General features: G+C 53.9%; 4 protein-coding genes across 10 annotated transcripts; 1 reads left to right on the top strand and 3 right to left on the bottom strand.

Annotated features, from left to right (window-relative positions):
* The first annotated feature begins 561 nt into the window (after nt 1-561).
* On the top strand, nt 562-4,300 carry LAMTOR4 (late endosomal/lysosomal adaptor, MAPK and MTOR activator 4). Of its 4 annotated transcripts, none has more exons than XM_074328329.1 (4): nt 562-1,136; nt 1,667-1,747; nt 3,481-3,598; nt 3,936-4,300. In XM_074328329.1, exons 1-4 carry the CDS (start codon nt 1,134-1,136, stop codon nt 3,980-3,982), a joined length of 249 nt encoding a protein of 82 aa, XP_074184430.1. In that variant the 5' UTR covers nt 562-1,133; the 3' UTR covers nt 3,983-4,300. The 4 variants fall into 4 exon arrangements, with proteins under 4 accessions (XP_074184430.1, XP_019608348.1, XP_019608347.1 ...); XM_019752789.2 differs by having other exon boundaries at nt 929-1,136; nt 3,953-4,300; XM_019752788.2 differs by having other exon boundaries at nt 1,131-1,518; nt 3,953-4,300.
* Nucleotides 4,301-4,545: 245 nt separating this feature from the next.
* On the bottom strand, nt 4,546-8,942 carry TRAPPC14 (trafficking protein particle complex subunit 14). 2 transcript variants are annotated; one of them, XM_019752784.2, is made up of 11 exons: nt 8,307-8,942; nt 7,996-8,091; nt 7,763-7,892; nt 7,516-7,602; nt 7,237-7,357; nt 6,986-7,133; nt 6,769-6,851; nt 6,515-6,678; nt 5,841-5,995; nt 5,422-5,615; nt 4,546-5,309 (listed from the first exon to the last, which is right to left on the bottom strand). In XM_019752784.2, exons 1-11 carry the CDS (start codon nt 8,715-8,717, stop codon nt 5,156-5,158), a joined length of 1,743 nt encoding a protein of 580 aa, XP_019608343.2. In that variant the 5' UTR covers nt 8,718-8,942; the 3' UTR covers nt 4,546-5,155. The 2 variants fall into 2 exon arrangements, with proteins under 2 accessions (XP_019608343.2, XP_019608344.2); XM_019752785.2 differs by lacking the exons at nt 7,996-8,091; nt 8,307-8,942 and having other exon boundaries at nt 7,237-7,389.
* A 367-nt stretch (nt 8,943-9,309) lies between these two features.
* Nucleotides 9,310-17,247, bottom strand: GAL3ST4 (galactose-3-O-sulfotransferase 4). Of its 2 annotated transcripts, none has more exons than XM_074328328.1 (4): nt 17,109-17,247; nt 13,351-13,649; nt 12,879-13,182; nt 9,310-10,618 (listed from the first exon to the last, which is right to left on the bottom strand). In XM_074328328.1, exons 2-4 carry the CDS (start codon nt 13,473-13,475, stop codon nt 9,587-9,589), a joined length of 1,461 nt encoding a protein of 486 aa, XP_074184429.1. In that variant the 5' UTR covers nt 13,476-13,649; nt 17,109-17,247; the 3' UTR covers nt 9,310-9,586. The 2 variants fall into 2 exon arrangements, with proteins under 2 accessions (XP_074184429.1, XP_019608346.2); XM_019752787.2 differs by lacking the exon at nt 17,109-17,247 and adding an exon at nt 14,826-14,873.
* On the bottom strand, nt 14,908-22,118 carry GPC2 (glypican 2). Of its 2 annotated transcripts, none has more exons than XM_019752684.2 (11): nt 22,042-22,118; nt 21,736-21,914; nt 20,918-21,076; nt 20,267-20,589; nt 19,369-19,449; nt 18,404-18,566; nt 18,033-18,163; nt 17,621-17,767; nt 17,398-17,537; nt 17,109-17,284; nt 14,908-16,379 (listed from the first exon to the last, which is right to left on the bottom strand). In XM_019752684.2, the coding sequence occupies exons 2-11, from the start codon at nt 21,899-21,901 to the stop codon at nt 16,129-16,131; spliced, it is 1,737 nt and encodes a 578-aa protein (XP_019608243.2). In that variant the 5' UTR covers nt 21,902-21,914; nt 22,042-22,118; the 3' UTR covers nt 14,908-16,128. The 2 variants fall into 2 exon arrangements, with proteins under 2 accessions (XP_019608243.2, XP_019608242.2); XM_019752683.2 differs by having other exon boundaries at nt 14,909-16,379; nt 21,736-21,934; nt 22,042-22,087.
* Nucleotides 22,119-22,610: the final 492 nt, after the last annotated feature.

Raw genomic sequence — 22,610 nt, forward strand, 5'->3', positions numbered from 1 at the left:
TAGGTTTCTTTTAATTTAAACATTCACCGTATTGTTTGATGACTCCTCGTATCAGTACTTCATTCCTTTTTTATGGCTAGAAAATATTCCTTTGTATGGATATGCCACGTTTTATTTATCCATTCTTCAGTTTGTGGATATTTGAGTTGTTTCCATCTCAGGGGTAGTATGCATAATGATGTTAGAAATATTTGTGTGCAAGTTTTTGTGTGAAGATATGCTCTCAATTCTCTTATATATCTAGGAGTGGAATTGCTAAGTCATACAGTAACTCCATATTTTTTTTCAGGAATCGCTGATGTTTTCCACAGCAGCTGAACCAGTTTACATTCCCATCAGCAATGTAGGAAGACTCCAATTTCTCCACATCCTCCCCCAAGTACTTACTATTAATAGTTCTAGAATCCGTTTTTCATTTCACGTTACCAACACTGCCTGTCACATTAGTATTGCAGCCGGTTTAGAAACTAAAACGAAAATTCCTATGTGATACTCACATATTAAAAAGTAACTCCAAGGTATGTTTCTAACTTTTCCTGGCAGAGAATATTCAGTATTAAAACTGTCTTGCCCAGGCGGGTACTCAATTTCCCATCACACCGTTCCTCACAAAATCCCGTGAGGAAACGCTTTTTGGGGAACAAATCCCTGTCTTAAACAGAGAGCTGTCTCGAATAGGCAGAAGAGTAGCATTTGAAAAGCTCTTCACATGCACGTCACGTCATTTCATTTTACTCTCTCGCTTGTGCTCACATCAGTAGGCTGTCTCACCCCGGCAGAACCCGGTCCCCTCCCACACACACTAGGCGCGCAGGCGCACAGCCTCAGCCCACCCTCTCCCTCCGGCCCCGCCCCACCAGGCCTTCCCCTAAGCCAACACTCCCCGCTACCGCCCAGAGCTCTGCGCTTGAGGGGCGGGGAGATGGGTGTTTGCGTGCGTCTTGGAAAACCGGCTTTCCGCACTAGCAGATTAAGTTTGATGACGTAGTCAAGCTCCAATCCGTATTCTGGGGGCGGGACTAAAGTCCGGCGACGCAGGGCAGAAGGAGACCGCCCGGTGGAAGCACGTGACCTGGGTCTGGAGCCGGAAGCTACCTATCTGGTCTGGTGTTTCCCCAGCACCTAAGGCTGAGATGGTGAGTGAGGACGCATGCGCGAGAGTACGCTTTGGGGGGTTCCGTGTCCCTGTTCCCCAATCTCTTTGGGTGCCCGTTCCTGGGCCCGCACTTCGTTTTCCCCTCCTCTCCGTTCCGGACAGAGAGAGAATGGAGATGGCAGGGATGGCGATGTAGAGAGCTGAGGAGCGATCTGTGGGAGGGTGTACGGGGGCTGGGGAGTAGTCTGCGGACGAGGGGGGGGCCACATGGGGAATTGGAGCGGGGGCTGGAGAGGGGCCAGTGGGGCTGCGAAGGCGTCCGGTGGTAGCAAAGGTGGGATGTGAAAGAACGAGGGAGCCCAGAGGCAGAGGGTGAGGACAGATGGAGGTGCAGGAAGATGAGCGTGGAAGGCCATGTAGAGGTAAGAGGGTCTGGAAGGGCCCTGACTGGGGAAAGGGGGCGGGGGCGGGGCGGGGCGGGAAACTGTCATGAGAGACGGGTTGCAAGTGAAGAGTATCGAGGGCCATCTTCTTAGCATGCTTGTCACTGATTGCATCTTTACACACTAGACTTCTGCACTGACCCAGGGGCTGGAGCGAATCCCAGATCAACTCGGTTACCTGGTGCTGAGTGAAGGCGCAGTGCTGGCGGTGCGTTCTGGGCAAGGGAGGGGGTCCCCCGTAGTACACATGGCCCGGTGATCCCTCTAACATTGCCCAGTTTAGCCTAATTTCCCGCTGTTATTGATTTTAATCGGTATCATGCCTGGCATATAGTAAGCTTTCAATAATTAAATAAATCTCTGGAATCATAGTGTGGTAACTGTTCTGAGGTAAAAGGGTTTACTAACTTTACCAAAGTCAGACAACTGGCTACAGGTTTGTTGCTAACTATGATTACCTGGGTTATTCTCCAATATGTCTTTATTTGGTATTTATTAAAGAGGCTTTGTATTTTGTTCCATAGTACAATATAGGGTTAGCTCTCTAGAAGTTTTCCAATTTAGAGACAAGGTTAAGGTTAAAAGTTGAAAGCAATGTGAGGAGTAAAGACTACTGAAGGAGTCCAGAAAATAAAGGATTCAATCCTTCATGATATAACTTGTGTTATGACAAGGAATCCTTCTTGGAGGAGGTAAAAATTCAGCTGGGCTTAAAGGATGGATGGTTATGAACAAGCAGAAAAGGAGAGTATGCAGGATGTATTTGCGGGAATGTCATATGAGCCTGTCTGAATTGGTGGATTTGTGTTGAAAATTTGAAAAGGTTTAGGGGAAGAGAATATAGTAAGGAAAGATCTGATTGTGGAGGACTTTCAAGGCCAAGTTAACACATTTGGGGTAATCTTGAGGATAATAGGAGTTTTGAAGGGTTTTTGAACAGAAACATGAGCTGATGAAATAGTTGAGCAAGATTGTTCTACTAAGTATGAAGATGGGCTGGAAGGGGCAGGATCCAGAAGCAGAGGCTGCTGCGGTGGAAATCAAGGTATGAGACTGAGCTGGTGACAATGAGCAGCAAGGAGAGAAGAGAACTTAAAGACTCAGTATGTCTTGGTAATGACTAGAGATATTCCACCCAGTAAAACTGAACGCAAGCCTAGAATGATGGTGCCTTAATAGGAAGTTATTAAAGGAAGTTGATTGGGGAGGGGGAGAGGTAAGGGGAATTTTGATGGCTTGACTTTAGACATTGAGTTTGATGTGACATAGAATAACAGCAGTTAACATATATTGCTAGGCGCTGTTCTAAGCATCTTGCCAATATTATCTCATGTAACCTTCACGAGCCCATAAGATAGGTACCGTTGTCTCCAAGTTACAGATGAGGAAACTGAGTAACCTAGTGAGAGGCCCATTTTGAGGAGGTAGGAAGTTGTGACAGTCACCAGAAAAGAGGCAGCCCGGGCCACTGTCACATCATTGCCCAAGGACTAGGTAGGTAATATGGAGGGGTTCAAGGGCAAAAGGGATGTTTATTTCAGACTTTGCAGACAGGGCAACAAGTGGGAAGACTAAGGAAAAGCAGCCTTGAACAAGCCAGTGGTGGGGGTGCACCGATTTTGAAAATATGATTTTACAGATAAGCGGGGACAGGGAGAGATAACGAGTTTCAAGGGATTAGGAAAGAATGCTCAGTAAAGAAATGGATGAGAGTCACTGCTCATCGGGGAAGCCCAGTATAAGGATGAGAAACGATGGCATCAATAGTGCAACATCATAGGAAAGTTTTAGGTTTGTTTTTCCAAAACTTGGGCGACCTGAGGGGTGCCAAGACCTGGGGAGGGAGAGAATACCAATGCTAGAGCCAGAGTGACTGTTCCCTAGAAATTGCCAATTCTGTTCCCTAATTTTTGTCATCCTGTCTCCTCCATCTTCATGCAGTCATCTGGGGATCTAGAGAATGATGAGCAAGCAGCCAGTGCCATCTCTGAGCTGGTCAGCACAGCCTGCGGTTTCAGGCTGCACCATGGCATGAACATACCCTTCAAGCGCCTGTCAGGTGAGCCCTAGTGCCCGCCCGTGGTGGTGGTGATAGGAAGTGGGGTGCTCCCAGAGGTGGGGTGCGCTCCTCAGGGGAAAAAACACTTATCTCCTCCCAACCCCCCACCATCTCCCCTTGGCCACTGTCTTCCCTTTGGGATTCACCACTGCATCAGAAGTATGAAAAAGCAAGAGAAGGAAGGGGATTAAATGGAGACCTTCCATCTTCAGATCTCTGAGCCTTGAACCATCAGATTTCTTTGGCTTTTGATCCCAGCCAGGTTGTGTGTGACCCAATGGAGGCCACTGCACTCCACTAACTGTGTGTTCCCTTCCCTCTCTCGGGGTGGGGGAAGGTATGTCTCCCCTGCAGTGGTCTTTGGAGAACACACGCTGCTGGTGACTGTGTCAGGACAGAGGGTGTTTGTGGTGAAGAGACAGAACCGAGGCCGGGAGCCTATTGATGTCTGAACCTGCCAAGGGCGAGGGGCAGAGGTGTACTGGGTCCATGAGCCTCTGCGATGAGGAAGATGCAAGCTTCTTCCACCTTTTTCTTGGCCTGCTGCTAGAACTAAGGCTTTCTGTTCACCCACTGCACCACCCGTTACCTGGAAGGGCAGAGGCTTGGGGACTCTGCTGTGTTGAGGATAGTGAGGGCAAGGGGACCTCCCTCTTCCCTCCCTTTCTCCCTCCTAATAAACATGAATCTGATGTTCTCAGGGCCAGGGATGTGTGTGCTGGTGTGTGGGGGGGAGGGTGTTACACCTCATGTCTTATACTTTCTGGGGAGAAAGTTGAAAGTCATGTATCTCAGCCCAGAGGGGTGGAGCTAGGCCATCTCTGGGAATCAAAAAAACAACAAAAAAAGGTGGGAAGGGAGCTGAGAGAAGCTATTTGGTATGCATGCTGAAGGGAATCATTTTGAGCCCCTGGGTCTCTGCTCCTGCCACCAACACACAAACCACATTCTTCTCCCTCCTGAACAGGCATTTAATAGTCTTATTTCAGTTGGAAGCAGTAGTTGGAGAATAAGTTACTGGAACAGACCAAAAAAAACAAAAACAAAAAACCCACACAACTTAAAGTGCTTCAGGCTGCAAACGTAAACATGAGGGGCGGGAGGAGGCCACCTAGCTATGTCCCTCACCCCTGATACAGGAGGGTCATTGTCAGGGTCCCGTTACCATGACCACCTTTTAATCTCAGCCCTGGGGTGGATGGGTGGGAGGGAATGTCAAAGGTGGGAAAGACAACTTAATAGGAATGAGAAGACACTTTGTAAACTTAGAACCAAGGTACAAGGCAGGGGACAAGGGAGCTCTTGGAGCCCTTGCCCTGGCCAAAAGGAGGGGCCAGCCCCCCCTCAGGAAGTCAGGGAAATACTGTTGGCGTAGTGCTGCAGCCATACCCGCCCATTTCACAGCTTCTTCCCTCATCAGCAGACACAGACAGACAGCCCAGTTGGGCCTCCTCACCTACAGTGGGAGGCATCCCTGGGGAGGCACAGCCTAGAGCGAGGACCCCCACTGGGGGCGTTGGGTTTCTGGGAATGTAAGAGGGAGGAGTCAGCATGGTGCTACTTGACGGGCTCCACCACCAGGACCTTGCACTCACGCTTGGCAATCTTGTCCAGAGAGAGCACAGCCTTGTCCGGGGGCAGGTAGAGGGGGCGGCCGACAGGGGAGGCCACAGGAGGTGTGATGGCCCTGCGCTCCATGACGCTGCCCGACCTGGGAGAAGGCAGAGGCTTTGGGCTCTGGTTAGACCTCAGGACCCCTCCCTGTTTCCTCTCCAATTCTGGCTTCTACAGAGGCCAATGGCACCCCTCCCGAAGTTCCATACCTCATGAGGTGGCTGCGGGAAGGCTGTTGGTGGGAGAAGGACTGAGAGCGGCCCAGGCTAGCCTGGTGCCTCTCCACCAAGTCCCGGACAGCAGGGCTACTGGGGCTGCTCTTTCGAGAGAGGGGCCGGGCCTCAGGCGGAGGGTGGGACACGCTGGCAGTGAACTGCAGCTTCAGTTTCATATGCTGGCTCAGCTGGGATGGAGAGACATCGGTCAGCATTTCCACTCATCTTCTAGGCCCCAGGCCTCCTCTCAAATCATCTTCCCCCTTGATAGGCCAATGCTGGATCTAAATTCTACCTTCCCTCTGCCTGGCTTTAGAGTACCACACATTGTAGAAGCTAGCGGGCCTGCCACCTCCTACGCCGGCCGACATTCTACATCACCCACCATACCCCCCAGCCCCTCCCCAGCCCACCTCAAAAAGCCCCGTCCTTAGAGCCTGGAAGGCCACACTGAAGGTGAGTGCACTGCCCTTCCGCGAAAAGCCAAGGTTGTTGAGGGGTGTGTGGCACACAATGGAGTCTAGGGCGGCCTGCATGGCTCGGCGCTCCTCCTCACACAGCTGCTTTCCTGGGGGGCAGAAACAGCGACCAGTAAACATCTGTACAGTGTTTCTCATTTCACAAAGCACCTCCATGAGCAGTCTTATTGGATCTTCAAAGCCACCCTGTGGAATAAACTAAGTATATCTTTTGCCTATTTTATAAATAATAACCGCTAATGTTTACTGTATGCTGAGGTCTATTCTAACCATTTCACATATAATATATCTTTAATGCACCATAATAACCCCATGAGGTATTATTTTTTCTATTTTAGAGATGAGAAATCAGAGGCTCAGAGAGTTTGAGTAACCTACCCAAGGTCACACAGCTAATAAATGGCAGAGGTAGAAATCAAACATACCAGGGAGTCCAGCTCTAGTGTTAGGGTCCTTAAATCATTCTGCCCTGCTACCTCTTTAAACTCTCTATCTGTGACACTGGAGACTACCCAGGTACAGAGCCAAAGCAGCCTGCTACAAGTCACCTACCTCCATGATTTCTTCCTTTCCCCTCCCCTTCTTTGGGACACCTGGCAGCAACCTACCAGCCTGTGCGTGCTCCGGGGTCCACACGAGCCTCACAGCAAGGAAGTCTTGGAGATTGTTAAGCAGCGTGTAGGTGACAGTGAAACGCTCGTAGGTCCGAACAGGGGACTCACATGAAGCAGTCATCACAAAGCACGGGCGGTCCAGGCGGATGCTGGGCAGGCTAGAAGCAGTGAGAGGAAAGCAAGATGTGTGTGTGAGCTGCAAAACAAAGGTGAACAGAATGGTGCCCCAGGGGTTCCCACATACTCACCGGTAGTGGGTATAGATGCTCTGGGTGAAGGGCAGCTTCGGGGTGGACCACTGAACCACAGCAATCAGGGGGACTTCTAGGCCCTGTGGGATGGACAAAGGAAACCACAAGTATCAGAGGTTGTCCCCCTCTCATCTTTAGTCACTCCCCCTGGCCTTTCCCTCCTACTGCTTTTTCTTAACCTTTTTCCTTGAACACACCAGCCCCTTATACTTACCTCCTTGCCCCCTGGAGGTGGCTGCTCACCCCCTCTCAGCTGAAACAGGAAGTTGTGTTCCTCCAGGGCACTGAGCGGGCAGGGGAAGCAGCCAGAGGTACCAGGGAGCCGACAGAAGGAGCCCATGGAGATCTCCCCAGACTGGTGACTAGTTCAGAAGAAGGGACAGAGCTGGATCTTTCCATGCCAAAGATCTCAGCCCTGCCCCCATCCCCACCACTCCGAAGCCCTGTCCCTCCCCAGGACCTCACCAGACATTGTCCACCAGCAGCACAGAGCCATCAGGCATGACAGGTAGATAACTGGCATTGAAGTTTGGGAGAATGCGGATATCTCGGATGGAAATTTCCTCCTGGGAGGAGCTGTTCAGCACTGTCGGAGGTAACCAGCTCAGCTCAGAGTATCTGGACCCATAAGACCCCACTTTAATCCCCCCAAAATGGACCTATCCCCACCAGCCTGCACAGAGTAACTGCCACCCAGTCAGTGCCCTTGCTGCCGCCCAAGACCTGAGCCACGGATCTGCTCACCCTTGAGAACGGTCAAGTGTTTTCCAGCCACAGTGAACTGGCGGCATTTCAGAACTGGAGGGGGCAGCAGAGTCAGCAGGGTGCTCACTGCAGGAGAGGGCGAGGCAAGAACTGACTGGCTGGGCACAGACCTCACCTCTTACAGTTCTAATCTCCCTCTTCTCAGATCAGGCACTCGCCAATATCAACCCTCCACTGTGTTCCCCCAATTCCAGACTCCAGCGTTTTCTCCCTGAATTCTCCCCACCTTGGGCCTTGAAAGCGCTCTGCTCGCCCCGAAAGGTCTCCCCAGGAGATCGGGTCTGTAGCAAGCGCAGGTAGCCTTGATCTCTGACCTCTGGTGCCTCAACCTCCCGCTTCCACACAGTCACTACAATCTGAGCAAAGGGGACACAGGACCACAGTCAAAAGGAGACAGCCAGCCAACCTTAGAAAGAGCATCTAAATTAGGACAACAGCTCCACCCCTTGCCAATCTTACCTTGGCCTTAGGTGTCCCTGGGGGCAGTCTATCCAGTGAAACAGTGAGCGGGAAGATGACCTCATCTGTGGACACAATTGGTTCCTCCACAGGCAGCTGGGGGCAGGGGGTGTGTGAAAAGGGGTGAAGAGGTCAAGAGAAAGAGGCAGCCCGGAGCGTTCCCTTTAAGATCTGCGGTGCGCGGTTCTTTCCCTCCCCTCTCTTCATCCGTCATCTGCCTCTTGCATCCCTCCAGCGTCCCTCTCCTCTCCCGTCTTTGGAGCCCAGCAAACCTCCCCGCCGCCCTGTGCCGTGTCACCCCGGCTCCTCACCGTGGTCGCTCCCCCTGAGGTAGCAGGGCCCGGGCCGTGGGTGAGAAGGGGGCTGCAACCTCGAAACAACACCCCACCGCCAGGATCCCCGCCCCCTGGAGGTTCAGGATCCTGGTCGCCGGAGCCACCGCCACCTGGCGCCCCGCCTCCGGCGCTGACCGAGGCCAGGGCGGCCAGGGCAGTCGCCAATTCCGCCCAGGCCCCACGGGACCCCAAGCCCGGGCCACCCCCGGCGCCGGAGCCCGCGCCGCCCCGGCAACGCAGCACCAGCAAAAAACGGACAGTCTCCCCCAGGTAGAGATGGTTGCGCCGGGGCAGCGCCCGGTACCGGCCTGGGTCCCCCGCCAGCTCCGCGCGCGGCGGCAGCGGCACGGCCGGGAAGTACATCGAGTAGTCGCACTGGGACTCCATGGGACGGCGAGGACTGCGCCGGCTGGGGGCGAAGTGGGCCGGGGAGGCGGAGGGCGAGGGGCCGCTGGGGGGGGTCCGGGGAGTCCGACACCTGACGGGGGCTGCGCGCGGCCGCGCCGGTTCAAGAGACCCGCTGGGGCCGGGAACCGGCGCAATGAACTAGGAACCGCGACCCGGCGGGGCCGGAACCGGGTGCGGCGCTGAATGACTGGGGAAAATCCGGAAGCGGAAGGGGCGTGGCCTCTGAGGCCCCGGAATTTGTAGGTGGCCGGACCCTGGAAGAGAGGGGTGGGGTCCGGCTAGTGTTAGGCTGCAGCAAGAAGGATTTAGGAGAGACTACAGGCAGACTTCTTAAAGAGGAGATATTAAAGAACCCCCTCCAACCCCGCTTCTCCCAAGGGAATGCTCCATCCCCTCCCCTTTCCTCCCTACATAAAGCAAGTCCAAGTTTCAAATTATTTATTCATTCAACAAATATTTCATAGTGAAATGAGCATAGCTCAGTAACAAATGTTTCATAGAGAAATGGAGGTATTATTCCAATATCCACCGAATCCCAAACTTTCTCTGGTTTACACCATGGTTTGCTCCTTCCAGAGAGTGTTACACTGTTACACGGACCAGCCAGGCGACTGGAAAGGGGTAGAGGCAAAATGGGGGTTGGGGTTGCTGCTAGCTGCTGAACGACTAGATTCCTTGGCACAGGCTTGGAGTGCTTTGGGCCCACATCCGTGCAAACTTCTATTTGTCCTCTAGGGAGCAGACATGCTTTCTGAGGGAAGCAGAAATGTCATCTGGCTGCCCCACACTAATCACTTGTGTCCTTGTAACGTAGCTGTTCTTCAACCTAAGACTTAATGGTCTAATGCCTAGGGGGAGAATAGCCTTGAAGTCTTGAGGGGCAGAGTGACTGTTGGGGGGAACTGCTTGGCATCTAACTTGTCTTTGTACTGTAGCTCAGGGGTGGCCAGGAGCTCACACTCCTTCTGGTCATGGAGGCTCAGTCCACTCTGAAGTACATAGCCTAAAACCTTCCCTGACCCAAACTGGAAAGGGCGGAACCGTTGGTCAGTGATGTATTTGGGGTCTAAAGCCTCACCCCCCACCAGACAATGTTTAGCCAGGGCCTCTCGGCGAGCCCTGAGCTCTGCCACTGCACTCTCCAGCCGGCTCTGGCCATATTGCTTTATTCGTGCCCACAGACTGTGGTTGAAGTGAACATAAAGAGCCCAGTCCAAGTTGTTCCAGGCTCGGGCCCGTGCAGTCAGATGCCTCTTTTCAGCCGTCAGTCCACCATCGCTACCAGGGCTTGTGCCCTGCTCACTTCCAGCCTGGGCATTGTGCATGAAGCCCACCACATCATCTAGACCCCAGCACAGAGCATCTGCCAATAGAACCAATGACTCGTCAAAGTACTCGGCCACCAAAACCAGGTCAAAGACAGAGTCCAGCCAGGCCAGACTCCACTGGATGAAGGACGAAGACCCCAAATCTAAAGTGATAGGGCTGGATGTCTGGCTGTGACCATCAGCAGCAGTGGGAGCAGGATGGAAGAGAGCATTGGGATCTAGGGTATGGACTCGAGGGCCAGCACCAGAAGGCAGGACACGCAGTTGTGGGGGATTAAGGTCTCTGGGGGGATGAGGATTTCCTCTCTTGGTCCTCATCTCTGGAGGGAAGGGGAGGCCAAAGTCAAACCATAGCAAGTTGCGTGCATAGTGGTCCCCACGGGCCCCAGGCCGGTAGAAGGCTCGAGGATTGGCCAGGAAAGCAGCCAAGGAAGGTGCCTTGCGGAAGGCTGATGAGGTGGATTTATAGTAGGAGAAAGCAGAGCGGGCCAGAGCTGCTGGGTCTCGGACAATGGAAAAGAAGAAGCTGTCGGAAGGCATGACCTGGAGTACCTGCAGAGGAGAAAAAACATATAGGAGAAAGAACTGGGCCAGGAAGAAACTAAGTGCAAGCCCAATGCCCGCAGATCGCCTAGCCTCCTCAGACCGCCTCCTGGCAGCTCTAATAGGAAACACCACCTCACCCCACCCCCCGCCCTCACCATCTTCTTTCACTAGTTGATAAATCTTGGGCCAGTTACTTAATGCCTCTGAGAACAGTTTGCTCATCTTCAAAATGGGGATACTCGTACCTTCCTCCCAGCTGATTATGGAGGTTGCATGGGATAAAGGATATAAAGGAACCTGGAACCTGAGAAGCTCCTAGAGAACATTTATTTTTGGGGGGCTTTCTCTCTGCCTTGGTCAGTAAAACTTCTAGGAATCAAACTTTGTGTTAATTTCTCCAACAAAAACTATTAAGTACCTACTGTGGGACTCTTGATCACAGCTCCAAGAAAAGAACGGGCCTCAGGCCTCCTGGGGGCCAGGGAGGGGGTTCACAGGCAGCAAAGAGGAAGGAGAGGGGGCAACTATAATGTTGTGTCAGGTATAGGTGTCAGATGAGCAGACAAGCCCAAGATGGCCAAAGGACAGGGCACTTCTGGGGCTCCTGGGCATCTTGGAGAGCCAAAGACACCCCTGGACTGGACACTGGGAAGCCATGGCCACCTGGTAGGGGGCTTCCCTGAGGCCTGGGACATTTGATCACACTTCTTAGAAAGAAGTAATGTGGGAATGGGACTGAGCCTGGTAGATCCATGTCAGAAACCAGCTCCTGGACTCCTGGAAGGGTTTTTGCCTCTGAACATGACGTCTGTCATTGAACCTGACTCCATGACATGATGTCCTCCAATTTGATCTGCTAATATGGGCATGCCTGCAGGGCAGAGCCTGTAAACTGTGTGTCTCTTTGAAGGCAGAGAAGAACAGTGCAGAGAATGGTCTGTGGCATCAGGTGGACCTGGAATAAAATCCCAATTCAGCTATTTACCAGTTATGTAACTTTGGGCAGGTTATTGAACTTCTCAGAGCCTTCATTCCTCCATATAAATCTGAGTTAATATTTACCTTGAAGAATGTAGAAGTAGATGGAACAAGGTAGGTAGTCAATGAATGGTGGTGACAATGAAGGTCATCATCCTAACCTCGAGAGAAATCTCCCTCAAAGACTATTGCCATCACCTCACGCCTAGCAGTGGCCCCTTGCTAACCATTAGATCACATGCTCCTTAGCCGCTTTCTTCAGCTCCAGCTTCAGCGGGAGTGTGTTTTAGCCCCCGCTGAAGTTCTATCTCCTCTATACACTCCCCTCTTGAAACCACCACCACCACCGTCTTTGCTGATATTTTGTTCCCTCTTAAGTATGCCTGACGTTCTCCTTACTACAAAATCATGTCCATTCTTTCCTTTAAAACCTACCTCTCCAGAAAGCTCCACCTCTTTTGATGAATATTGTCCCCACTGTTCCAAATACAAATATACATACACATGCACACATGCCACAGAAGGCGCTTTGCCTTTGGAGCAAATGGGCCTGGGTTCAAATCCGGTTAACAGAGACCAGTCACTTAGCCTCTCTGAGACTCGATTTCCTCATCTGTATATAATGGAAACACAATGCTTTCCTGGCAAGGTGATGGTGAGATTAATACTTTCCTGGCAAGGTGATGGTGAGATTAGCACTCAAGAAGTATTCAATAAAAGTTAGTCCCTGTATGTTTTCATTTGCGCATTGACTTTCTCCGCGAGCTCTCAGGTTCCTGTGTTGTACATGCGAGTGCATGTACTCGTCTCCCCCCATAGAAGTGAGGCTTTAAGGGGCGAGGGCTTGGCGTATACCTGATCCTTAAAATCTGGCAGACATGGTGAGGGGAGTGAGAGTAAGATGGGTCAGAGGGCAGTGGCTGAGCAGAGGTCCTGGTAGTGTCAGTGGAAGGGGCCAAGAAGGGCCAGGGGACACCTGGAGGGAGAGTTCGAGGGCGGAGGGGTGGGGTCAGAGCTGGCAGGGCACTGACACCAGCAGTATAAATTGGTTAAGAACGGAGATTGAGTAAGCTTCAGATGGGAGCGGGCAGGACTTCAGCTCTCAGAAATTACTGACAGCTGAGGAAAGGAAAACAGGAAACCTCACCTTTGTGGCCCCAATGCCCAACTTTTGGGTGAACTGATGCCTGGGGAGCCCCCAGGCCAGGGGCCTCCTCCCCTGATTGTCTTGTCTACAGACCTGATCCCGTCTCTCTCCAGTCCCACCCACCCCTCTACACCCCCTCACCTCTTTCAGGTTGAACCTCATGTGATGACAGAGGATGTCGAAGGGGGGCTGGGTGCCTCCACCCTCAGGGTGGTAGCCTTTGACCCGAGAGGCCTGGAAAAGCCTTGGGTAGCCGAACTGGTAGCGGGCAGGGAGGGCGAAACGCAGCCCATGTCGGTCCCCGTAGCGATGAAGTAGGCTTAACACAGAGCTGCTCCCAGATTTATGTGTCTTCAGGAACACCAGTCGCTGCCTGGGCGGGCAGGATGGAACAGCTGGCCCTGGGGATGGGACCCAGGGCTGTCGGAGCTGCAGCCCGGGTAGCCTGGGGAGAGACAGGAGGGGAAGTGTCCTGTCCCTCACCAGAAGGTGGATGGGTGTCTAGTGGAGCAAGGACAAAGGGTGTGGAGTTCCCAAGAGTCATAGCTCCAGGTGGGATTGGGAGGAGCAAGTGGGGGGCATCTACGGGGCGCTGGGAGAAGATGAAACTCACCTCCTCTGGAAGGGCCCCCCCCAGAGCTGGAGGGCAAATCCGATGGTCATGAAGACTCCCAGAGCCACCCCCAGGCTCCGAGGGCCCCAGAGACGCCTGGTCCTGGTAGGAGACAGAGGGCCCATGTGGCACAGGGAAGGGTGACAGGGCGATGGTCAGGCACAGAGGCAGAGACAGCTTGAGATAGCCGTGCAGCCACAGAAGGCGCAGGTTCGAGATCAGGGGTCATTCCCCAGGCCTGCTTGCAGCCCTGGTTGAGTCTGCCCCCTGAGTTAGCAGATTTTTGCCTCTGTCAGCGTCTAGAAGGGAAATGAGGGGAAGGAGGGGAGGCTAAGGAGAGGGTAGAGCCTTCTCGCTGGCTGCTGCAACTGAGACCTAATTCATGCAGGGGGCTGGCTCCGAGAGGGGTGTGTTCTCTATATACATATCTTCAAGGTGGCCCCACAACTACTCCTCTGCTGTCAGCCTCCATCTCCCTCAACCACCACCTACAGTTTCTCCCTGAGCCTCAGGGATTTGGAAGGGAAGGGGAGAAAAACAGAGACCCTGCAAGAAAGATCAGACCAGTCTGCTCATAAGACTGATGTGGACATGGCCAGGCCACTGACTTCCTCCTCAGCCTCTGTCTGTGACGGATCGGGATGAAGAGCCCCATTTGGAGGCTGAAAGCGGTAGCCATAAGGAGAGAATGCGGGTCAGATGAAGCAGGGGAGGGGAGGCCACAGGAGGGAGTGTACTGAGTAAGAGTCAGCCATCTGGTCTAAACTCAGACATCTATTTTCCCTCTTGGCACAGGGCAGTCCCCAGTGTGGAAGGCGCTGGGGAGACGTGCGTTACTTATGAAACCCAGTTCCTGCAACACAGCCCCCCACACCCCCGTTCCCACTTTCCAATCCCATCAGTGCACCCAGAAGAGATTGAGAGAGTGGGGGTAGGGGAAAGGAGGGAGGGAGGTGGAGAGAGAGAGAGAGAAAAAAAAACTCTGGAGACAAAGATACTGACAGACTCAAACACTGAGCTTGAAATTCTTTCCCAGGCCCCAGTTTCCTAATCAATTGGGAGTCCAAACCCACCCCTTCAGATTACAACCCACGAACACAGGCCACAGCCCCTCCAACAAGCCTTGACAGCCCCCTTCCAGGACGCGCCTGGAGTAACCCCAGACAGAGAACCCATACTTGCTACCTAGAGACCCGCCCCCTCTGGCATCACCCCACAACTCCCTCCCCCAACACAGCCCCCAGGATCCAGCCCAGCACAGGACTCCGTATCCAGATTTCTATTCCTTCCACCCATCTCTGTCTCCTCCCATTACCCTTGATTCCAGCCCTCTGTCCCCTCCAACCTTGGTGACTCCTTAGTCACCAGCCCTTTGTTGGCCCCTCTCGGGTGCTATGAACCCCCCCCACCCAACTCCTCCCATAAATTCCAGAACCCTCCACTGGCTGCAGCCTGGGTGTCACTTGCCCACTCACCATGCCACCTGAGGAGCAGCAGGCAAATCGGGGTCTGGTCCTCCCACCCACCCACCCCAGACACGGCCCGGCTCCTCCCGCTCAGCTCAACTTTCCCCATAAACTTTCTCAGTGCCCAGGCTCCTCCCCTCTCCCTCCCTTTGTCTGGCCAGTGCCTGCAGCTGCTTCAGCTTTGATGGCTTATCTGGGTCTCACTCGCTGCAACTTTTCCTCCTCAAGGCACCCAGCCCACCCTTGGAAGACACCGCTTCTCTTTCACACTTAGGAATCAATTATACTTTTTCTCTCTTCCTTTTTCTGCAGAACAAAAAACTCATTCAGGAGACAGAAAGAAAGGAGAAAGTAACAGACAAACAAGAGTTGAAAGCAGACATTGTCAAAGACTTTTGACAAAGTAGCCAGAGGCTGACTTGCAGAGAATAGCCCCCCAGCCTGGAAGGCAGGGAGCAGTGGGGTTGTAAAATACTGATGCCTGGTGTTCAAAAAGAATTTTGCCAGTGACAAGGTGCTTCCTCACACAGTTCCTATTTGGGCCCCACACTTCTCCCCATTTTACAGATGAAGGTTCTCAGATCTACAGGGTGGATAACTTGCCCAAACTCAGTGTCAGGGGAGAGGTTTCATGACAGGAGAGAAGCAGGCAGAAAATGAGCCGTCAAGGAGGCTCTGGGGCCTCTGCCAGGAGCCAGGGCTCAGGGAGGGACGCTGAAGTTACAGAAACTCACACTTGGGGTCCAATAAATTAGTTATTTATTTGTAAAATGCAAAATTTGTGAAGGATGTGGATGGCAGAGGTCATTAGTTGCGAATTTTTTTTTCTTTTTTGTATTTTAGTTTAAGAAATTGATACTGAAAAAACTCAACAGAACCCAGACCTGTAGATCCTGACTTCCTATTCACACACCCCAGTCCCCTGCCCTGCACCTGGTCAGCAGCCAGCTTTGTCCATTTCTGAGACCAGGTGCCCCCACCCCTCCCCACTTCCAACTTCCTTCAAACCCCACCCACCAAATGATACTCTAAAGCTTCTCCCCTTCTCTTCCTTGGGGCTGAGTTGGAGACCACACCTCCTTCCTAAATAAATACCCCACCATGCCCATCCCTAGACACCAAATGAAAAAAATAAATACTGTGAACACCTACACACTCCCAGTGGGAATCTCCTGGACTCGGGGCCCCAGCCATTCACCCAAAAAGTCCCTTCTCTATCTTCTCTGCAGGCCCTTCAACTCCTCCCCAGACCCAGCAGAGGGGGGAGGAGAAGGGCCGTGAACCCTTCTAATGCCAGGGCACCCCTCCCCTGTTATCGGGGTCCAACTAGGGCCAGGGCTGAAAGGAGGAGAATGAGGATGGGTTGGGTGTGAAAACCAATCGATGTCCCCCCAGTCCTGCTCCTGCCCTGGTTGTGGCGGATGATGACACCTCCGCCTTTGCCTCCAGCACCATCTCTTCGAGGAGGGCGAGGAGGCCTGGCTGCAGGGGCCACAGCTGCTGCCCCAGCCATCCAGTCATCTGCATAGTGCTGTCCCTCTCCAGAGCCGCTGGCATCCTCATCTGCAGGGAGGGAGAGGATCAGAGGGAGAGAATCAGGGACAGACAGGGATCAGTAAGAGGGGCAGTGAAAGACAGAGCGAGAGAGATAGAAAGATGAAAACAGAGTAAGAAAGAGAGTGGCAGGAGAGACACAGATAGATAGTTGGAGGTTGGGAGGAGGTAGAAAGTGACAGGAAGGCAGTGAGAGAGAGATCAGGCAGACAAGGGAATGAGGGAAGGTGATGGGAAACAGGAAAAGAGACAATGAGACAGAGACAGAAAAGAGACAGATGGGAAGAGAGGATAGACAGGAAAAGACAAGACAGACATACATAAAAGCAGCCAGCAGACAGCAAGAGGGGTGGGGGAGGAGAGACGAGGAGACACAGAGACAGACAGTGGGAGAGAGAAAGAAAACCAATGTCCTTGCCTTGCTTCTCTGGCAAACTCTACCACACGCCCGACCCAGCCGAATGGCACCACCACCAGGCTCCCCTGCCTTGCTGGCGTTGCTCACCCTTGCCAACCTCCTACAGCCCTTTGCCCATTGTTCTGTAAGAATATTTTGGAGTCCTCCCAAAGAGACCCTCTCTCTCATTGCTTTTCTACCCCTTACCTGTAAGGTAAGTAATGCTAGTTTGTAAAATGAATGAGTAATGAATGATAACTGAGATGAGAGGGGAGGGACTCAGAAGGCAGTGGGCGGGGCCCGGGTCTAATCACAGGCCCACGGTTGCTCCAGGGTCTTACCCCAGTCCTCCAGTTCCAGGTCGCGTCCCAGAGCGGCTGCCTTCATCCTGATGGTGGCTGCCCGGAGATGCAGCCGCCGTGTCCGCGTCTGGAGATCGGGGTTCGAAGCTTCTACATCCACCTCTGGGTTGTTGAACTGCTCGGTCAGAGAGCCTCCGACCACGGGCAACAAGTACCTACGAGCAGAGCAGCCCCCGAAGGATCTCGCCTGACCCGGCGGACCCGCCCCGCCCCCAGATTCCGGTGTAGGCAGCCCGCAGCCGCCACCGCCAGCCTGCCCGACTCTCACCGGCCCCGCCCGGTTCCAGTCCAGCAGGGCGCCGCCTCCTGCGTGATGTCTGCCGCCATGCGGGGGTCCCCGCACACAGTCAGGGGCAGCCCGGCCCAGAAGCCCCGGACCCGGCCCAGCCGCTCGCGGAGCTCCCACACCTGGACAAGCAGAGAGAGCGGGCAGAGCTACAGCGTGCCCACCCACCAACCTGATGCCCCCGCGCTGCCTGCCCCCCACTCACCAGCCGGGGCAGGCTGTTGCCCGATGCCATCGTGGGCCGCTCCTCCTCCACTCCCACCGTCCAGAGCCGGCCCACCTCTTCCGGGGGTGCCGGGGCTCGGCGGGAACGGGCAGGTGCCTTTGGGGGCCCCCCGCATTCCTGAAACACCTGTAGCACAGGGAAGAGGCGTCCCACACGCGGTGAAACCCACACGCGGTGAAACCCACACTGTATCCCTGCTCCAACACCTCAATCTCCCCTGACACCCCACTTTCCCCAGATACCCAACAATGTCTCCCTGACACTCCACAATGTACCCCCAACCACAGGCCCTCGCCTCCACATTCTCTCTCCTGTACCTGAGCTGACACCCCCATTCTGTCTCCCCCACCCTCGGAGATGAACACTCCCACGCTCCTCAAGGCCCCTGTACCTGGGTGGACACCGCTACACTGTTCTCCTGCAGATACATCAAACCTTCTGAGATCTTCACCCCAATGGACTGGGCTGCCTGCTCAAAGGAAAAGGGGCCCTGGATCTTCTCAGCCAGAAACAGGAGACCATCTTGAAGGAGGGGGAGAAACACAAAGGGTAAACTGAGGGGACAGCCAGGGAAGTACCCACTGAACTAGGAAGTTCCCACAAATCCTGACCTGGGAGCAAGGTGTTGGATTGGGGCGACTCACATGAGAAGAACTACCACCCACCCCAAATTCCCCTTCAGTGTGGCTTAAAACTCCCTCCCAGTCCATCCCCATTCACCCCTACACAGACAGCCTTCCATAGGCTTTCCTGAGTCCTCACCCAGATAGGCCCCCCAGTCAGGGTCCAGTCCCTGGCTGCTGAGACAGCCATGGGCCACATTGAGGCAGAAGCCCCGGCAAGGCAGCAGCAAGGGGACCCCCCGACAAAGGGGGCAGCCGGTCAGACGCATCACAGCCCGCTTGCAGCCTGCGGACATGGGCACCTGGGGGAAGAGAGCTGGGCTGTGTCATCCACAAACACTGAGGCTGCCCTCAGCCAAGCTTGGTGCTGGGCACAGAGAGAAATCTGTGCACCCCACCTTCCCAGGCCCTATGTGGAGAGTTGACTTGAATGGCTAGTGTTGGTGACTCCACGTGGAAGCAGGTGAGACCCCAAAAGACTGAAGGGAAACTCCTAGAGGTCAGGTTGCAGATATGCCTCTTGGTAGGGATGGAGCTAGAGAGGCAGTGGTGGTGGTGGTGGTGGTGGTGGTGGTGCTGGTGGTGGTGGTGGTGGTGGTGGTGGTGGGCAGCCTCTGAGAAAAGGTTTAAAGACAAGAGTGAGTCCATTATGGTTGGGGAAGGAAGACAGGATGCAGGTCGTAAGGCTGGGAGATTGGGAAGAGACTGGGCAGTGGAGACAGAGCCTTGAAGGCCAGGTCAGGAATCTGGCCTTTAGTAGCAGGGAAAGCAGAGCCACTGAGGGGATGTGGAGGAAACCAAGGGAGCCAGTACTCCCATCTCGGGATGCTATGGAGACGGCAAGGACCCTAGAGGCTGGCGGAGTATGTGTCCTCAGAGGTGCAGGAGGGGTCACAGGTGGGAGGTGGTCATGAATCATGACGCAGGGGAGACTTCACTTTGGCCCCCTTCCTTCCTGATTCACTCTGGACGCCATAGCCTCGAGGCTGATAGGGGAAGGCCACAGGTCTCTCCTGCCAGCTGGCTCCTAACTCTTCCACAAGGGGCCTCTCCTACTCTGCCTCTCCCTCCCTGAGCCCCACCTACACTCAGGCCCCCTCTAACCTTAAGCGCTTCACTGACCACATCTCTTCCGGTCTCCAGGCCCTGGATAAAGGCCCGGGCAGCCACCATAGCCCGGGTAATCTGGGGGAGAAGAAAGAAGGTGAGAAAAACCACAATATTGTCATGTGTCAATCAAGACTGGGGCCAAGAGATTGTACCAAGGGGACGAGGAGGGGGGTTAAGTTTGTGGAGTTACCTTGGGGTGGTTAGGAGTGTCAAGTGGTACAGGGAGGCAGGTTCAAGAGGCTCAGAGGATTATAGTCTAGAAGGATGAAGGGGAACTGGGTTTGGCAAAAGATGGAGGGAATTGAGTTTTACAGGGTTTGGAGACAGACTGCATAGAACAAAGACTGAACTTGAAGCCAGAAGACAGGGGTATGAAACACAGCTCTACCGTTTGCTGGCAGTGAGACCTTAACTTCTGGGAAGCTCAGTTTTCTCACCTGTAGGACAGGGATACTACCATCTACCTTGTAGAGTTACTATGACAATTAAATGAGATACTATAAAGTGAAAATCCTTCTCAAATATTAGTGCCTAATTCACAATTAGTTGAACCAGAGAAAGTCAAGATATTAGGATGAGGGAAGAATTGGCAGAAAGGTGGCTGGGGGCCAAGAGTAGGTGAGTGGGTCAGGGATGTGTGTGAAACGACAGCACAGGATAAGAGTGGGGGCACCTCCAATTAAAGGAGACTAAGGAGCATTAGGGCAGGCAGGGGTGGCTGGGGCTCAAGATAGGGGTCATCAGGTCAGAGATGGCTGCCATGCAGGATGTGAGGATCACCAGGTCAGGGGTGACTGGGGCAAGAAGGAGGGTCATTAAGTTGGAGGTGAGTGCACAGTTCAGAGGTTACTAGGTCAGAGGTGGCTGAAACTCAGGCCTTAGGACCCCTCACCTGCAGGCGGAGGCGGCGGGGTGAGTCCCCGAAAGGCTTCAGAGAGTCATCAGCAGAGGAGGCGAGGCGTGTGAGGCAGAACAGGTAGTCAGGGGAGAAGATGTACTGTGGGTGCAGCAGGGGGAACATTCTCTCCAGGAGCTGTGCCCAGAAATCCACCAAGGCGTCATCTAACCCCTCACCAGACTTCTCATAGTAGTCCCGCAGCCGAGAGAACAGGCCGCTGAATAAGGGGGTGTGCTGGGAGTACAGGCGGCCATAGGAGCGGTGGAAGAGCAGGGCCAGGGAGTGCTCAGCTGATGAGAGCATCTCCCGAAAAACCTCTGTGGCAAATGTGAAGAAAGGGATGGGAAGGGAGGGGAGGTGAGGCCAGAGAAAGACGGAAAAGTGGAAGGGCAGAGGCAGGCAGAAAGAGATGGGGGCGGGGGAGAGAAGAGAAAAGACAAGTGAGTTAGAAACTGAGCAACTCTCAGAGACCTGGGCAGACTGGGAATGGGGTGGGGCAGGACCTGGAGAGAGCCTGTGGTGGCGGGGCTAAGCCAGTGCTGGGGTGCCTGACGGATGGAGTAGGAAGTTGGGACAGTATGCTTGCTGGGGTCACGAGCACAGAGAGGAGATATGTGGCCAGGTTTGGGGACTCCAAATCCTCACCATCAAATTTTCTGTGCCGGGCAGCCAGCGTGTGTACCAGGAAGGAGCCACTCTCCTCCACCAGGCCTCGGAAGGTAGCCTCAGTGTCCCAGGTCAGCCTCTCCTCTATCTCACTGGAACAGCAAGTGTATTCTTGGGGACAGATCCGGAGGTGCTCACCTGGAGAGAGGAGACACAAGGAATGGTGGAAAGTGATGTTATAAAATTCCTTCCTTCTCCCTATCTCTGGGGCCATCCCTTCTCTTTCACCTGTCTGGTTTCTTGTCTATTGTCTGCACCCTCATCCTCACTTGACCCTATCCCCACATTATTCCCTCACCCATCCCAAGTTCACTGTCATTAGCCAAGGGATGGATAGTGATGGGCCAAATTAGTGATCAGAGGTTCCTCAGGGGACCTTCCCCAACATCACATACCCCAGGCCTCTATAGACTTACAAGGATGGCTTACAGGAAGGCTTCTATGGGAAGAATGGGGTTTGGAGAGGCGGAGTTACTTGGTGAGCAAGAAAGTATTATCGTAGTGCTCTTAAAAATAGAGAGGAGAACAAATTGGGCTGTAAAGAAAGAAACATAGAGGTGGATGCTAATTACTAGAAAGGTATTCCTGGGGTGGGGGTAGAGTAAGCGTGCCATTATGTGAACAGGAGCGTTATTGTGATCCTGGTAAGGAAGTTCAGGAGGAGGAGAGATGTTATTACGATAGGATGAAAAGATTACTATAACGGTCACTCTGAAGAAGAGTTATTGTGAGATGAAGAAGACCCGCCCCGCCCCCTCCCTTACCCCCAATTCTCTAGTCTTCCTCTTTCTCCTCACCTGAGATCAGGGCGGGAGGGAGTAGGCTTAAGCTATATCCCCGGGCGCCCAGAATCTGCCGGGTCTCAGTGCAACTCCGGGTGACCTTTGCCTCGCTCCCGCGTCCAGGACCAGGACCGGGACACAGAGGCAGCAGTAGAAGCAGAAGAGTTCGCAGCGCGAACATAGCTGCTGCGACCCTGGAACAGCAAAGTGAATCCTAAGGAGTAAAGAAGAGCCGCCCGAACTCAGAAAGCCGGTTCTCTGCCGTGGGAACCTCCCCGCCAGCTACAGAAAGAGCACGACCTCGGACAACTGAACACCCACCACGATAGCTAGGACCAGAAGCATCTGCGGAGACAATGGGAGCGGGGAGCCGGACAAGGGGCGGGGCCCGGGACGGAGCTCTGCCAATGATGGTTAGGAATAGGCCTCAGGGGCGGGGTCAAGGGAGAAATTAAGCCAATGTAGTGGGGAAGCTCGGCAGAGGGGCGGGATTCGGTTGAACTAAGGAGGTTAGTGGGGGGCGTGGTCTTTTTCAGGGGCGTGGCGACCCGGTTTTAAAGGTGGGGCCTGGGTGGAGCCCAGCCTATGGCAGTTGAGAAGCCAGATTGAAGGAGCTACTAGTAGTCTAGTGAGAAGACCCGCCGAAGTGGGGGAGAGGGGAAAAAGGGGGCGGAATATTGAGGGTAGAGGGGCGGGGATGGGGTGGAGGAAGGTTGAAGCTGGCGGCCAGCGCGCCTGAGCCCACGTGATGGGGCGGCAGGCGGGAGAGCTGGTGGCCGCACGAGGCTGCAGGAGCAGTGTGACTGGAACGTGGTAAGCACGAGCTCTTACACCTCCAAACCTCGCGACAATTACCAACCCTGGGACTAGACGTTGGGCTCGCGCCTGCG

The sequence above is a fragment of the Rhinolophus sinicus genome, linkage group LG03 (genome assembly GCF_036562045.2).
Source record: "Rhinolophus sinicus isolate RSC01 linkage group LG03, ASM3656204v1, whole genome shotgun sequence".
Classification (NCBI taxonomy): Eukaryota; Metazoa; Chordata; class Mammalia; order Chiroptera; family Rhinolophidae; genus Rhinolophus; species Rhinolophus sinicus.